Source organism: Bufo gargarizans, chromosome 10 (assembly GCF_014858855.1).
Source record: "Bufo gargarizans isolate SCDJY-AF-19 chromosome 10, ASM1485885v1, whole genome shotgun sequence".
Lineage (NCBI taxonomy): Eukaryota > Metazoa > Chordata > Amphibia > Anura > Bufonidae > Bufo > Bufo gargarizans.
In genome coordinates this window covers 9109250-9127226 of record NC_058089.1, presented here as the reverse complement: position 1 = coordinate 9127226, position 17977 = coordinate 9109250, and the positions used below count along the sequence as shown (strand labels likewise).

The following is a 17977-nucleotide window of genomic DNA, read 5'->3' as shown; positions in this document are numbered from 1 at the left end:
ACAGAGAACAGCCTGCCAGAGCTGTCCGGATCCAGCATAGCTGGATGTTACCGCAATGACCACCGTCCCCACTCTCTAGTCAACAGGATTGGCAGCATTGCGGTAACATCCGGCAATGCCTGATTCAGATTGCTCTGTCAGGCTGTTCTGGCATAATGCCAGTGTAAAACTAGCCTTGGTTTTAGAAATGTGAATTTTATAATGTGAATAATGTTAGGAGTTTCAAAAACAGTATATGGAAACGTATGTTTATTAGCCCTATAAAACTCTATACAAATGTTATGTATTATATTGCTATAGGTCAGTGATGGCTAACCTTGGCACTCCAGCTGTGGTAAAACTACAACTCCCAAGATGCCCCCCTTGCTTGGCTTCTCTCAGAACTCTGTAGAAAGAAATGGAGCATGCTGGGAGTCGTAGTTTCACCACAGCTGGAGTGCCAAGGTTAGCCATCACTGCTATAGGTAATCATGGCTGACCTTTGTATTTTCTCTTAGGAATGATTGCTGGAGCTGTAGTTGGAACTATTCTGGGTGTTCTTGCTATTGGTTTAATAGCATTTTTCATCTGGAAGATGAGAAGGTAAGAGTCATTTCAAATGTTATGACTGTGGCCAGTGGTGTACATAGAGAAGTAAGGGCCCCATAGCAAGGATCAAACCAGGCCCCCCACACAGTACAGAAGGGTTTCTGCCTAAACCCTTTTCAATGACCCGTGGGCCATTTCTCCACTGCTTCATTTGCTAAAAGTTGTCCATTTAGAGGGTAGAGTCTTGATCAGTAGAAGAGGAGATAATCCCAACTAAGACTGGGCCCCCTCTTGCCCTGGGCCCCCATAGCAGTCGCATGGTCTGCCGCTATGGCAGTTACGTCCCTGACTATGGCTACAGGTACACCCATGTGAGTTGGATTTGAAGCAGAAATTATCCTCTGCAAATATTACGAATTTTGCAGCTGCAAATCCGCACAAATTTTGCAGTTTGGTTTCCCGTTTCCTGAAAAAAAGCAGTGTATTCACATACCATTCTCCTGGTGCTCCCATGGTGGATATTTCTGGTCGCTGTTTCCCGGTCTCTACCAAAGACGTGCCATGTCGACCTATGTGATGACCGCAGCCTCTGATGCATACCTTATAGCTCACTTGCATGCAAATATGTAGCCATCATTTGAACACATTCCTTAAAGGGGTACTTCACTTAAGAGTGAAATTCATACGTTCCTACCTGACCCACGTGGCGATTGAGCATTATGAATGATTGCATTGACTTTGATTTGAGGAATGGTCTACAAACAGAGACTCACAACTACAAGGAGATTGAAAGAGATAGCAGCCAATACGTCTTGTTATAAAGCCATATAGGGAAGCTTAAAAGGAACATAGATAATGTTATTTTGATTAATTGATTCAGATTGCATCTTTGCATTTATATTGTGCATAGAAATGTTCATTTTAGTGCATCCATACTCTGTCAGTTTTACTTGATATGAAACCAGCAGATGGCAACAATACATTGCCTTTTATTACCAATAGATCTATCTGATGTGGCTGAAAGTGGTATGAATGATCTTCAGGGACTGCTTTGGCTTAGATAAATGCATGTTTTTTTAGTTCAGCAGTCCAATCATCACCCTGGCCTGCCCAAACACTACTGTTGCTCTTCTTCACCGTGGCAGCCTCTCTCTCCTTCTGCCAAGAAATATATGGTACCCTTGCAGGGCTAGCTCCCGGTGTATGTGGGATGTTGGTCAACTGGGGCCCCGTTTCTTCCCCCTCAGGTTGACAAGTACATAGACTATATTTGCACAATGCTTGACGTATGCCCAGGTTAATGTAGTGCTGACGAGGGCCTTGACTGCAGCCCCACAGGGCACTGAATGCAACACCCAAGAGTCCCCAGAGTGGCTCCAGGGAGAATCCACAGCTGAGCCCAGTTGCCTAGACACATGTCACAGCTGGTTACGTACCTTTCCTATAATCTGTCTAGTGAGACCTTAGCTGCTGAATAGTTTCTGGACTGTACACATGTACATAGATGTTTTACTTGTTACAGGAAAGGAGAGAAGAAACCTGATGTCTCAATGTTACCGTCATTTAAGTAAGTTCTTTTTAACATTTTGTCTATGACACTAGAAAGTATCAGTCAAAGCTTTTCAGACAAAATTAAAAACGTAAAATCACAAATTTAGGGGTAATATATATTTTATAGAGTAATGACTAGCATATGACTTCACTTCATGGTTGATTTGGGGGTGGGGGTCTGACCTCTGGAACCCCCATGGATCATAAGAATGAAAAGGAGGTGTCCATCTATAAGTTTTTCTTGCACAGTGGCTTTTGCAGGGTTTTGCAGGAGGTCGAGGTTCCTTTTGTGCAAGGAAAAGCAGTGGACAGGACACAGCATTGCACCAACATTGCCGCCCCTTGTCCAGGATCAGTGGGTGTCCCAGAGGTCCGACCGCCACCAGTTATAAACTGATGGCATATGATAGTGATAGGCCATCACTTTTTACGTGTCAATAATCCTTCAAGTATATATTACTCATTTTGTATTTAAAATAATTTGGCATAATTTTAATGAATCAATTTTTTCTCCTCACAGATTTTCTCACGCCATGAGTACGGCTAGTTTTATTAGTCATTTTGAGAGGCAGAAAGCTGATAGTAATCTGGGATTTAGTGAAGAGTATGAGGTGAGTTTTTTTTTTTCCAACTGTGCCACCTATAGGTTGATTTTATAATTACATGCAAGACTTCTTAAAAACACAGTTGGAGACCACAATCGCTCATAGCATAGCAGCACAAGCAGCACAAAGAGGTAAAAGGCATAAAGAGTGACTGATACTGTACTGTACCTCCTAACTTTTTGGACTGTCAGAGGGACACCTATGGTTCACCATGTGAAATATTCATATTTTTCATGCACGTCTATGCACTCTAATTGTTTTTAATTTAAATATTAGCGCAAAACTAATCTGAATATAGATTTATTTATTTTTTTGTGTTTTTTAGGTATATAGTAAGTTTATTAATGCAAATCGATTTTCCATGTAAAAAATGATTGCCATTTAGGAACAAAGAGGGACAGATGGGCTTGGTCCAAAATCCGGGACTGTCCATTCAAAAGAGGGACACTTGGGAGGTGTGCTGATATATTAAAAGGGTTGTCCAGGATTAGGAAAACATGACTGCTTTTATTTAAAGAAAAAAGCAGCAAAAACTTGTGAACAGGTTGTGCATGATTTTGCAGATTGAGACCATTTATTTCAAAGAAGCTGAGCTGCAACATGAGACCCAGCCCACAGACAGTTGTGGAGCTATAAAGCAGCCATGACATACTAAAGAACAGAAGCACTAGTATTAATAAATCCAAATTACAAGATATATTGTTTTTAGGTTTTATTTTACATGTTTCTGTTTGCAGACTTATAGGATAAGCTTGAACTTAATTATTATAGTTATGCCAATGTGGTTAATTATTTCCTTCTTTCTTTATTTTTATTTTAGAAATTAGCACATGTTGGGGTTGAACAAACTAAATTAGCAGCCGATAATTCAGAGAATAGACAGAAGAACAGATACACCAATGTGTTACCATGTAAGTATGTGTAAGAATAGCCATTATGCCATTACATACAGTACATTTTGTCTATCTAAAATTGGAAATCTGTTCCATACATCTAAATAGGATTGTTTCTGCATCATGTGCACGGGTTGTTACAAACCCTATTCTGATTAATCAAACAGTCACCCAAACTTCCAAAATTAATCTGCCTCATGCAAACATACATTAGCTTCTGCACACAGCATTGCTGTTAGCTCTTAGATGTTTGGCCCATAAACAACATTTATCCCCTAGCCACAGGATAAAGCCGGGTTCACATCACTGTTATGCATTCTGTTATTGCTCTCCGTTATAACGGAAAATAACGGAATCCATAAGACAGAAATCAAAACGGAAGCCTTTAAGAGGCATTCTGTTTTGATCCGTCATAATAGAAGTCTATGGGCAAGCATAACGGATCTGTCTGGTTTCCGTTATGCAGGACGGAAACAAAGTCCTGTCGACAGGACTTTGTTTCCGTCCTGCATAAATGGAGTGGTGGATCATTGTGTGACCACTGCTCTAATTACCTCTATAAGACCTGATAGCCAAACGCTGAATTTTGCAGCCCCATAGAAGTAAATGTGGCAAGAGTCATGCTTCCACGCCACTGCTGCGGTCACACTATGACCCCAATTCTTTTAATCAGTGGGTGTCCCAGTGATTGAACCCACAGCGATCGTAAAATTCTTCTCTCCTGTGGATAGGTGATAAATGTTGTTCATGGTCCAATCTGTTTTACATGTATGGCGGATGTCGATTCTTTAAAAATGGTACCCCTCCAGAGGGGAGCAGGGGCAATAGAAACTGGCTGACTGTTGTGGCTAATTTCCACGATCGGCATTACCGCCTCATTTAACCCCGCAGATGTCAAATGTGACCACGCCATTTGAGAGTCCTAAAACCCTAGCCTTCTAGGCTCATTACTCGTATATTACAATTCAGGCCAGAAGGTGGCAGCACTGAATAGTAATATAGCTATTTCTGTATAGGTTAATGGAGAAAATTCCATTACTCTATACAAATTGTAATTTGATGATTTGCATGTTGGGGTCCACTTGGGGACCTAAAAAAAAAAGTTAAAAAAATATCGAAAATCACATCCCCTTTCCTCAAAATAAAAAAATAAAAAATTATGGCCATCACTGTGTTCGCAAAAGGTAAATGGCATAACAGAAAAGAAAAATTGGCTGATTCACAATTTTTTCATCACTTTAGCCCCCCCAAATTTTTTATAAAAAGTGATTAAAAAAATCATACACACCCCAAAATGTTCTTAAAAAAAATTACAGATCATCCTGCAGAAATATTAGCCCTCACTCAGCACTGTAGATATAACTATAAAAAAAAGTTATGGAGCTTACAATATGGTGATGGAAAAAAAATGTTTTCAAAAGTTTTATTTTATTCAGTAATTAAACACAACACAAACTACACAAATGTGGTATCGCTGTAAGTAGAGATAAGCGAATTTCATATTTTGAAATTCGTTCACACTTTGTTTGGTGGTAAATGGTGAATTGCGTTATGGATTCCGTTACCACGGACCATAACGCAATTCTATAACGGAATGCATAACTGAATGCCTTTAGAGGCATTCCGTTATTAATTTTATCATAATAGAAGTCTATGGCCTGCAAAACGGATCCGTCCATGTTTCTGTTATGCAGGGGAGTTCTGCATTCCGTTATGCATTCCGTCATAGAATTGTGTTATGGTCCGTGGTCACGGAATCCATAACGCAATTCACCTTTTACCACCAAACGAAGTGTGAACGAATTTCATAAGTGGAAATTTGCTCATCTCTAGCTGTAACCATACTGATCTGGAGAATGAAGAGCACAAGTTTTACCAGACAGTGAATGCTGTAAAAGCAAAACCCATAAAACTGTGGTGGAATTGCGTTTTGTTTTTTTTTTCTAATACCACCACAATATTTAATGTTGCCTTTAGAAAGTAAAAAATTTTCCACAAAAAATAAGTCCTCATACAGCTATGTGAACGGAAAAATAAACATGTTATGGCTACGGGAAGGTAGGGAGAAAAAAACTAAAAGGTAAAAATGGAAAATCACTCTGTCAGGAAAAGGTAAAATGATCTTGCCCTTAGTAGCTATTTCTATCATTCATGAGCGTGTTTTGTGGCTAAATAATAATGTGCTGCATTCAATAAAAAAGTAAAAAAGGTTGTGCAATAAAATTGCTTTGTGTAAATATCTCTCATTCTATCGACTTTTCTTATCAGATGATGTCTCGCGTGTTGTATTGTCCAGTGCGGAGAACCTCTCAGAAGACTACATTAATGCAAACTATATTCCTGTAAGCTTCTTACAAATAAGAATCTGCTTCTCTCTACACAAATATGTGTCTCCATTTTATAAGGGAATAATGGCTTGTGAAATGTTCTTGTATAGTGTCCATGTTTCTTCCATGTGTCATTACATTTTCCTACAATTTTATGACACTTGTTGTGTATGGAGGTGGTAGGTGGTAGAGAACACTTTGAACAGGAGATTGGTTATCATAATGTTTGACTCTAGGTTTTAGGTAGATATTTTACATTGTTCCAGGACACAAACATTTTGAAAGACTTTACTATTAAGGAACTTTAAAGGGGTATTTCAGTTATGTGACATAGAAGTTACATTTAACTATACAGCAAAAGGAATAAAGTCCATAATATATTGTCATTACCTGTCTTCTACTGTTCACTCAAAAAATATTACCTATGTAAGCCACCCTGGGTAATATTTTTGCCTTTCTTTCCACTGGTTACGACCACTAGGCTATTGGCCTGCCCTGATCGCGCATGCACAGTTCGTTCCTGTTCTGCACAAAGGAGTCTTACAGATCCCACACAAGTACCAAGTTGTATACGTTAGAAGCAGGGGCGTAGCTAAAGGCTTCCCTCAATGCTTTGTGGCCAGTGGTGGGAAGCACATAGCCTTCGTGCTGCCTGAGGCAAAATTCAATAATGTACCCCCCCTCCCATGCCACATTCTTGACCTTCAGCCAGAGGTGTAACTTGATTAGCATGCACTTTCTATAATAAAGGTGTCTTCTTATGTGGCACAAGGGTCTTTGGGCCCCCTCAGGCTCCTGGGCCCAGACCTCTGCAACCCCTATAGCTACGCCCCTGGTTAGAAGCCAGTGAATGAGCAGAGATTCTTATGAAGGTGCATACAAACTGGTGGTGGGATATTGTAGGAATTAAAGCTTGAAGAGATTGAATCTGCTCACATGGGACAGGAAGCACAGGCATGATAATCTGCAGAGCGATCAGCGCACAGCAGGAGCGGACTGGAGGAACAGAAATGTAAGGGTACAGAATATATAGTACAAGCTGTGGATAGCATTTAAAGAAATAGGTTTGGTAACGGGAATATCCCTTTAACTGGAATATAATTGCCATGGGAGATTACAGCAAGATATTCAATGACTGCTCCGGTAGGGGCTGGGAATAAAAAGTCGTTTCTGGGAAGCAAACCTTTAAAGCTGTGTGTAATCTGATAACCCTGGTATCTCACCTGTCTCTCGCTATATTGTTCTGTTTGTCTTTTTCAGGGTTACAGTTCTCCGAAAGAGTTTATTGCAGCGCAGGGTCCTCTACCAAAAACTGTCAGTGATTTCTGGCGCATGATATGGGAAAAAGATGTTAAAGCTATTGTCATGCTGACCAAATGTGTTGAACTTGGAAAGGTACAAACGGGTAGTAAAACTTTCTTCATGTGCCGCAGTTACCATTTTAGACTTGCGTATACAATTTCAAGTTGTTATTATGTATTTTCTTATTTAATACACTATACAGAGATATGTTTTAATTATACATGGACAGCCGTATTCTAAGTTTACACAACAGTTTAACTGATATGATCTGCTTCTGGATCTCTACAGTGAAGTGCATGAAACCATAGATTAGTACAAATTTGCAAATATTCCTGGTTTTCCTTTAGGAGCCAGTAACATCATTTAAATAAGAGGTGCCCTCATACATATCCTTTTCTTTATCATTTTGATTGTTAGCTTGCTTGTCAAAATGGCAGCCAGAGTGCTCTTCTCATGAACTAGAAGGCCTGCCAGATACTGATCTACCAAATAGCTGCCTGTGCTACATGTCACTAGCATGTTTATAAGTAGCACTGTGCTATATGTTGATACTATATAAGCAATACAGAGCACATATATATTATATTTATTGTATTATGTAACATTTTAGGTGAAATGTGAGGAATATTGGCCCCAGAAAAGCAGCAAGGTTTATGGTAACCTGTCTGTGTCCATAGCGGATGAAAATATTCTACCAGACTGGACAACCAGAGATTTCATATTAGTAAATGTAAGTACACCGATAAAAGCAGACTACAAGAAAACTATAAGGCTGGGTTCACATCACTTTTTTCCCATCCTTTTAACTTATACAAAAAAAAAGGTATAAGTTAAACAGATGACTCAGACTAATGCCATTAGTCACCATAGAGTATACTTTTTTTAGCATTGTAAAAAAAACGTATATTTTTTTTTACCAGGATACAAGAACGTGGTGTGCTGCATTTTGTATAGTTTTTTTATTCTAACGTAAACTCAGGCATAAAATGTGATGTGAACCCACCCTTACAGTACAGACATAAAAATGTAAATATGCCCTATTAACACTTCAGCTCCTCTATGTGGTGTTGTATAGAGGATCTGGCGGCTCTCCTGTGTGGTGTAGTATAGAGGATCTGTCAGCTCTCCTGTGTGGTGTAGTATAGAGGATCTGTCAGCTCTCCTGTGTGGTGTAGTATAGAGGATCTGTCAGCTCTCCTGTGTGGTGTAGTATAGAGGATCTGTCAGCTCTCCTGTGTGGTGTAGTATAGAGGATCTGTCAGCTCTCCTGTGTGGTGTAGTATAGAGGATCTGTCAGCTCTCCTGTGTGGTGTAGTATAGAGGAGCTGTCAGCTCTCCTGTGTGGTGTAGTATAGAGGATCTGTCAGCTCTCCTGTGTGGTGTAGTATAGAGGAGCTGTCAGCTCTCCTGTGTGGTGTAGTATAGAGGATCTGTCAGCTCTCCTGTGTGGTGTAGTATAGACGATCTGTCAGCTCTCCTGTGTGGTGTAGTATAGAGGATCTGTCAGCTCTCCTGTGTGGTGTAGTATAGAGGATCTGTCAGCCTCTCCTGTGTGGTGTAGTATAGAGGATCTGTCAGCTCTCCTGTGTGGTGTAGTATAGAGTGTCACGGGGTAGCGTCACGGGTATAAAGATAGAGCGGAGGTGCGCCTCCTGATCTGCCACCTGGTTCCCTGTCTCTGCCTACTTGCACCACCCTCCCTAGGTGACGGGGCGCAACTGGGCGACAGTCCCAGACCTGAGTAAGTGCAAGCAGAGAGATAGAGACAGCAGGCAAGCGGACAGCAAATGAGAGGTAGCACTCGAGCGGACAGAGAGGTGGAACAAGCAAGGTACCACCAAAAACGGAAGGGCGAGGCAGGTCAACTAGCCAGGGTCAGTCCAGGAGCAGATCAAGGGTCAAATCCAAAGGTGAGCTAAATAACAATAATAATACACAGCCTAAGGGACCAAACCCACAGGCAACCTGTAGCCAGCAGGTTGCCTGTATTTATAGTGGGGAGTGAGGGTCATGTGACGTGGCCAGAATCACATGACCGACAGACAGGCAAGTCGAGCACCGAGTGATCAGCTCGGCGCTCAAGGTAGACCTAGGAGCACGGAGCCTCCCAGCTAGCAAAGCCGCCCTGGGAACGAGGCCGAACACAGATCCTCGCTCCCGAAGCTAAGCAGCAGGTCTGCGGCTGATGGGAGACCGAGTGCGCCTTCGGCGCCCCGTTACATAGAGGATATGTCAGCTCTCCTGTGTAGTGCAGTCTAGAGGATGGGTCAGCTCTCCTGTGTGGTGTAGTATAGAGGATCTGTCGGCTCTCCTGTGTGGTGTAGTATAGAGGATCTGTCAGCTCTCCTGTGTGGTGTAGTATAGAGGATCTGTCAGCTCTCCTGTGTGGTGTAGTATAGAGGATCTGTCAGCTCTCCTGTGTGGTGTAGTATAGAGGATCTGTCGGCTCTCCTGTGTGGTGTAGTATAGAGGATCTGTCGGCTCTCCTGTGTGGTGCAGTATAGAGGATGGGTCAGCTCTCCTGTGTGGTGTAGTATAGACGATCTGTCAGCTCTCCTGTGTGGTGTAGTATAGACGATCTGTCAGCTCTCCTGTGTGGTGTAGTATAGAGGATCTGTCAGCTCTCCTGTGTGGTGTAGTATAGAGGAGCTGTCAGCTCTCCTGTGTGGTGTAGTATAGGAGATCTGTCAGCTCTCCTGTGGGGTGTAGTATAGAGGATCTGTCAGCTCTCCTGTGTGGTGTAGTATAGAGGATCTGTCAGCTCTCCTGTGTGGTGTAGTATAGAGGATCTGTCAGCTCTCCTGTGTGGTGTAGTATAGAGGAGCTGTCAGCTCTCCTGTGTGGTGTAGTATAGACGATCTGTCAGCTCTCTGCAGTATAGAGGATCTGTCAGCTCTCCTGTGTGGTATAATATAGAGGATCTGTCGGCTCTCCTGTGTGGTGTAGCATAGAGCAGGGGTGCACAACCTTTATTGGTCTGCAATAACCAATAAGCATTCTCCCTTACTAGTGGGGAAAGCTCTTATTGGTTAACACTTTAATAACCAGGCCTGAACAAACACTTATTTGTTTGTAATTGAGCGCAGGTGGTGGTTCGAACGGTTGTAACTTTTTTTAGGGGAATACCAAAATAATTTTTGCAACAATTTTTCACTTGACACATAGGCCTTATCATTAATTTTTTTGTTTTATGTGGGGGAAACTGTACAAAACTGTTTTTTCAAACTATAGCTCCTTATTCTTTAAATATGCAAACTGCCACCAAAATAAATTAATATAATTAGTTCCCTATTTTGTGTCAGTTGTTTTGTTATATAATACGTATAGTTTCACGTGAATGGGGCGAAGGTTTTGGTTGGTGTTGATGTTTTTTCTTTTATGTATTTTATTATTTTTTAACTTTTTTCTGCCTAATTATTAATATATTTCTGCTACAAATAATATCCCCCAAGAGGTCATAAAAATACCTTTGGGTGACACTGACACTTTTTTATGTAGCAGGAGCAGGTCTGCACTCCTCTGCCCGCAAGCTGGGTCCACCCTGCACAGCGCTCCGCTTACCTATCTAAGGGGAAGGAAGAAGTGCTAATGCACTGCTTCTGCCTTCTCACTGACAGCCAGGAACAGATCTTCTCCTGCTACAGTGCGGGAGCAGGAGCTGTAATGCTCCATCGTGCGGAGCTGCGGCAGGAACACAACTTATCACACGATCAGCTTTGTTTCAGTCCAGGGCCATGGGTTGTGCACCCCTGGTATAGAGGATCCATCAGTTTTGCTGTGTGGTACAGAGGATTTGTTGGCTCTGGTGTATGGTGTACTATAGAGGTTCTGTCAACTTTCCTAACATGTAACTTGTAACAACTCTGGTGCACCTTTTCTTAGACCTCTGTGTTACACAATTCTTCTGTTATTCCTCTTGGTATTGTATAAATAATTTGACAACTGTCAATTTCCATTTCCTTTGTCAGTAGGATTTGGCCCTGCACAGTATGGCACTGGTTGGACAGTGTCATACTGTGCAGGGACGTGTAGTATGGTAACACCCAAGTGTCATTGTATTCACAATTTTGAGAAAGAATCTGTTTTTACTGGAGTTTTACATGAATCATACGGTAGCTAAGTACACCAATTAACTCCAATGTGAAACAAATTTACTAAACTCTAACTAGTGATCAATGGTGCTTAGTTTTGACATTTTACATGTTAAATTAATGAATAAGATAATAGAATTGAAGAAAGACATCAAGAAGTAATTGTTTATTTCCACTAAAGCTACAAACTCAAGTTTAGAAATGAAGATTTACTGATGCTTTACGTCCACAATCCAATAAAACACGCAAGATTTGCTGACAGCTTGTCATTTACAAGGCATATTTTTAAAACCACCATCATTGTCTCAATGCGCTTCTACATGTTCTTTATGTAAATGTATATTCCCAGGTATTTATTCTAAGAAGATGGTAATTTAATTGTCATGGACAGATGGCTGAATAATGTTTTTTTTGAAGGCCTGCATATATTATTATAACTTTTGTTTCCTCTTGTGGAAAAGATAAAGAGAGTACGAACAGAATGACTGGTATTCGTTCATGTACAGTATACTGTGAGGGGATATGGAGGGAGGAGACATGATAGGAAACACATTCATGAAACCAAGGTTGTAAAAAGCCAGTGTCATGATAAACAATGATGTTATCTATGTACTTATTCCCAAGAATTAACTGATTGATTGCTATCAGTAACCTTCTGTGCATCACTTTATTTTTACGAATCCCATTGTCAGAAATTGTCAGCATAACACCTTAATGATAGACGATGCGCCAATTTATGGTGGGTATTAATGGTCTCTGTTTAATGTTTTTATGGCATTCTAGAATAATGGCTGCAACAGATTTTGTGCAGTCTTGGGTCAGGTCCAGCACCCAAAAATAAAGCATAAATTATATTTTACAGTTTCTGCATCTAGAGTATTTTCCTGAGAGTGACAATAGTCAAGGCTACTTTTCCCTTTAAGGCTTATATTAGTAAGGCAGATCTTCAAGGCGATTGTCTGGAAGGAAGTATTCCTTCCTGGCAATCGCCTGCTTGCTAGCTGAGGTGACCATTCTTATTACATGCCGCAATCTCCTCCACAGTATGGGGAGCAGTGATTGCTAATGCCATCGCTCGTTTCTATACTGATCACTGTTTGCCGGCAGCAGATCGTGATTAGACAGCACAATTTGCCGCCAGCAAACAAGGATTTTTTAAAGCTTTTGAAATATTCCAATTACCCGATGAATTAGCTTTGGCTCATTCATCAGGTAATCGGCAGCAGTATTACCCTGCCAGAACATCGTTAACGAGCATTCATACGAATGCTTGTTAGCAATGATCTGAATGATTATCTACCTGTCTAATGGGGAAGTGAAGCTGTTGGGGCAGCTCAGTTATATGGGAAATAAGTAATAAAAAAAAATAACAATCAAGTCCCCAGAAGCTGTCTTCTGACCTTTTGGGGCACACATTTAAAAAAAACTAATATTTAATTTTTACAATTGTTTTATTTATTCAAACTATCATTTTCTTAATATTTAGGGACAGTGCCCCAGGTTTAATAATGTGTCTGCGCCAAAAATCTGTCTAAAAAAATTGTGCAAATTGGCACATCTAAGGTTGCTACACTTTTTTTTCCCAACATGCTAAAAGGGGATGGAGCCTAAGATGCATTCTTTTTAATTCTGGCGTAGAGAAAAGTGTCTATTTCTGAACCAGACTATCATCCAGCCTGAGCCCCTGTGATAACTCTGGCGCAGGTCTAGATATCCGGTCTAAGCTTACACAATCTACAGGCTTAGTAGATCTGGGCCAGTAAGTGTGTTTTTGTAATAAAATTTATTAGGGAAATATGTCAATTTTTATTTGACAACTGTATGTAAAGTCTCTCTTTAGCAACTCTCTAACAGTTAAACTTTATTATTAGTTTTTTTTAACACAGTAAAAGGCCAATATTGATTAAAAACAAATCAAGCAAGCGCTGGTTGTCTGGCTAGTAAAAATGTTTCAAAAAGGATCAGAATGGCTTAAAAAGTTATAGTTACCTCACCAATCCCCATGCAGGTCACCTTCCGACAGTTCCCAGATCACCACTGAAATGTGACTGCTCAGCCAGGCATAGGCCGCGGTGGGTCGACGCTGTGACCAATCATTGGCTAAGCGGTCACATTTCCTGTTTTAAAGAGGGACCAGGAAGCAGAGACAGCATGGAGGACCCAGAAATTGTCAAAGTGAGGTAGACTGAGATAATTGAGGTGAGTATGGCTATACTATGACCATTCTCATCTTAATTGAAAAAAAATAGCAGGCTGGATCTCTGGCCACAGCAAGGAACAGTCTGCCGGACCCTGCTGCCGCAAGTGTGAAAGTAATACTAGTAGATGCAAAAATTGGAAAATTGTACTGGTCACAAAGGGATTAATATTGTTTTCTGATTTCTCTTTTAGGAGCAAAGCAGACAGAGTAAAAAAGTGCGGCATTTCCACTTTACTGCCTGGCCAGACCATGGTGTTCCCAGGACAACCAGTGATCTGATACAGTTTAGGAATTTAGTCCGGGAATACACAGCAAATTGCTACCCAGTAAATTCACCTATACTGGTTCACTGCAGGTATGTGCAAGGCCTAGATGATGAGGAATTCTCAAATAAATATACTGGGGAGAACTATATAAATGGTAGAAATAAAAAAAATTAATTCAACTACCGGGGAATTGTTTGATTGGGTTACTTGAGGATTTTATGAAGTGACTGTTGAGACAATGTAAAGCATTCTATGGAAGTTTTTGAAGGGTTATTGTTGCTGTGCTATTTGTAATCTTGTAATATTTTGTTTCTGTTCAATTTCTTCTTTTTTTTTTTTTTTTATTCAATAATTTTTTATTAAGTTTATCAAGGTATAAAGGAACATAAAAGCCTCGGGCATTCCCGATTGGCAAACAATATAATGCATCAAACTAATACAATAAATGCCTGTTATCAGCGAAGTTATCATTGATTAGGAGTAAGTGGCTACCTAAGTCTACTATTTCCGAAGCCAGCGGCCAACCTTCCTAACTGCCAACGAATCCTTTCCCAGCCCAAGACAATTGCAGGCTCGTCTGCTTACAATGGGGCCTCCCTATATCTCGTCCGTAATGTTAAAATTGGACACTGTAACTAGAATCTGACCACGGTTTCCAATTTAGGAGGAATTTACTATACCCCGCTCCTCCCATAGCTATAATTCTCTCATACGTATAAGAAATGTTAATTGCAGCTGTCAATTCAGCGATATCTGGTATATCTTGGGACTTCCACTTACGTAACAATAGTAGCTTCGCTGTTACACAAAACATACAGTGAATGGCCCTTAAGCGGACCGGTAAGGCGTCAAGACCTATCAATAGTAAGACCATTTGTGGTGACCAAACCACTCCTCGTGGTATAAGTTCAGCCAATAACCCTTTACATTGCGACCAATATGATTGTATCTCAGGGCATTGCCACAAAATGTGGTACAAAGTACCTCTACCTCCTTCAGCCTCTCCAACATCTGTCTGAGACCGAGTCATACATTATTGCTAGTTTATCCGGGGTATAATACCACCGTAGAACTGTCTTAATAACAGATTCCACATGAGATACGCACTTTAAATGTTTGTGTATCATTCCGAGGGCCTGCAGCCATTCCGTTTCAGAAATAGACAGATTCATGTCCTTCTCCCACGCCACCATCAAATGCGAACGTTTAAAGGACTCTGATTGAAGAATGGTGTTGTAAAGGGATTTCAGGCCTTTCAGACCACTGGTAAGATACAACCTTGCCAATCTGTCCATTTTTACTCCGGATGGCCGCAGGCCCTGCAGAAAGTGACGAAGCTGGAGATACTTGAAGAACTCCTGGTTAGGAATAGAGAACTTGTCCCTGATCCACTGAAATGATTGCAACACCTCTTGCACCAATAAATCTCCTACAGTTAGTATACCCGCTGACGCCCAAAGCGACAGATCTGTTTGGGGAAGCAATGCGCGTATAGTTGAAAAAGGGAGAGAAGCAATTGTAGGGGGACTATCTGCGTCTGCTAGGACGTGATACCTGGACCACGCCTTCAAGGATGCTGACACCACCGGGCCTAACTGTGTGTTCAATTTCTTCTTATCACTAGGAGCCTGGTTTAGTTTAGTGTCTCTTCCACCCAAATAATGTAGAGTGCCCAACATACAAAGTTTTGCTCAGGGCCCTCCATGGGCTCTGATTCAGCATTGTTTTACCTCCAAAATCCAATTAAATTGACTTAAATAATTAGCATAAATATAACAGTATTTGTTTATAAACTACTTGGTAAAGAACTGGCACATATGTGGAAACCGCTGCGAAAGATGCACTTTCCTATATCCTCAGACATGTAAAATAGTGTCAGTGAAGGACAGGGTCATGGGGACTTCCACCAATTTGCTAGAACAAAAGGAATGCAGCTTTCTTCCAAGAATTGCGCCCCTTTTAGGATAAGTCCACATGTACTGAATTTGTGCAAGTAAAAACTGCAGCAGATTTCATATTTCTCATCCACATGTTGCAAAAAAAATTCTGCTTGGAAATTCCCCTGTATCTCAATGGATTTGTTCAGAGTATTGTACCTCTTCAGTCAAGGGTCGATTCACACGTTTGCAATTCTGTTCCGCATTTTGCGGAATGGAATTGCGGACCCATTCATTTCTATGGGGCTGCACGATGTGCTGCCCGGATCCGGAAATGCGGATCCTCACTTTCGGGTCCGCAATTCCGTTCACGAAAAAAATAGAACATGTCCTATTCTTCTCCGCAATTGCGGACAAGATTAGGCATATTCTATTATAGTGCCGGCGTGGATCTGCAAAACACATACGGATGTGTGAATGGACCCTAACAAGGTGGAATCTGATTGCAGTGTCATTTGCTGTTAAAAAATCTGCCATGTTTTTAACTACTTTTACTTAGTTTCAAAATAAGCATACATAAAAAATTACAGCAGAAAATGCAACCCAAGGAATGGGGAAAATGATATAATATACATAAGGCCTCATGCACACTAACGTATTTTGTTTCCGTGTCCGTTCTGGGTTTTTTTTGCGGATAGGATGCAGACCCATTCATTTTAATGGGTCCGCAAAAAATGCGGACAGCACACTGTGTGCTGTCCACATCAGTATGTCCGTTCCGTAGCTCCACAAAAAAATGAGAACATGTCCTATTCTTGTCCTTTTTGCGGACAAGGATAGGCATTGTTACAACGGTTGTGTGCACGTAGCCTAATCGGTCGACAGAACCCTGACCTTAACAAAACAGCAAAAGAGACTAACAACATATAAATAGTGACAATGTTCAAGAGCAACTGAAGATATACCGTGAAATAAAGCCAAGACATGACAATCCGAATTGGAATAGTCCAATGTCCCATGAGATGCCAATCCAGTCCAAGAACTGCTAAAGAAATATAATATTGCATATTTGAGGAGTGAGTTAATGCTGCTATTTTATCTCCAGTAATGAGCAGACAGTTATCGGGTGGGAACAGTCCTTTCCCATTGATTGCCTGCTCGCTAATGCGGTGTAAATGCAACATAAGATGAACTGAATGACTGTAGTTTAAATTGGGCATGCTTCAAACTAGCCGGCTTGTCATCCACCAGACAAACCTAAGGCAACTTGTGAAATAGAGAACCCAGGACATGTGTTATTCAACAAATGGAGGACCCAAAAGTAGTAGGACCAGCCCACCAAGTATGATACATAGAACCAATAGACCCACAACCCTGAAAGCACATAGGTGAGATTGTAGGGGAAATAAGGTGAAGGCGTTCAGGTACAAGGTATATCCTGCACAGGGACTTCAGAGATGTTTCAGTCAAAGTGGCCCCCTAACTCTTCTTGCTAAGGTTATCTGTGCATGCATACCATTTAGGTAAAGAAGAAATGTCCTCCTCCCACTTTAACATATATGGTAATTTTTCAGCCAAAAAAATGTATGTGTATTCTATGTGGGTGGTGGTAAAAGCCTCTGCCAGACACTTTGGCACACATTAGACTGTTGCCGGGTTCGGCCAACAAAGGAAAATGTGTATGGCCACCCTTAAGGTGCATTTACACAGCCTGATATTAATTCCCGTCAATTTGCCCATGTGAATGTGCCACTAATCACTTAATGAACGAGCAAAATGCTTGTTCATCAGGTGATCCTGTCATTCATGCAGGCATATAAATTATCGCTGTCTAAAAAGTGATCTGATGCCCAGAACAGGGGCGTATCTATCGCGAGGCAAACAAGGCATTTGCCTGGGGCGGCACTTGCCAATGGGGCGGCAAAATGCCTTGTTTGCCTAGTTAGTTAACGTACACATCGATCCGATCCAATCCTTCACTATGCTGCTGCGAGCGGCAGCATCGCCGGCGCCGCATAGTGAAGGAGTGACTTACTTACTCCCTCCTCCTCCTCCCGCCCCCAGGTGTTTCCTGAATTTTTACCTACCCGGCCTTGCTACCCACGTCACTTCCAGTAGTGACGTGGGAGGTGCGTCTCTCCCCTCCGCTCCTGACTGGCTCTGCTGGGGGTTTGTCGGCGCAGGCAAGGAGGATTCCCCCGTAGCAGAATATTCCGGCCCACTGCGCATGCGCCGAGTCGTCTTTTTTGCGCATGCGCAGTGGGTCAGAATATTCACAACACAAGCGGCAGCCACAGCCAGCCGGGAAAAGTCCGGCTCCCTCCTCACACATCCGTC

The 17977-nt window shown here is 41.5% G+C and overlaps 1 protein-coding gene across 1 annotated transcript in view; it reads left to right on the top strand.

The window, feature by feature from the left end:
* LOC122920742 (tenascin-X-like) overlaps window positions 1–17977 on the top strand; it is a 132057-nt gene that overhangs the window by 106890 nt on the left and 7190 nt on the right. Inside the window, exons 41-48 of the mRNA XM_044270456.1 lie at window positions 498–582; window positions 2051–2095; window positions 2600–2690; window positions 3505–3595; window positions 5846–5919; window positions 7165–7299; window positions 7817–7936; window positions 13689–13852. Of these exons, the coding sequence (XP_044126391.1) occupies window positions 498–582; window positions 2051–2095; window positions 2600–2690; window positions 3505–3595; window positions 5846–5919; window positions 7165–7299; window positions 7817–7936; window positions 13689–13852 (805 nt within the window). The remainder of the gene's footprint in view (window positions 1–497; window positions 583–2050; window positions 2096–2599; window positions 2691–3504; window positions 3596–5845; window positions 5920–7164; window positions 7300–7816; window positions 7937–13688; window positions 13853–17977) is intronic.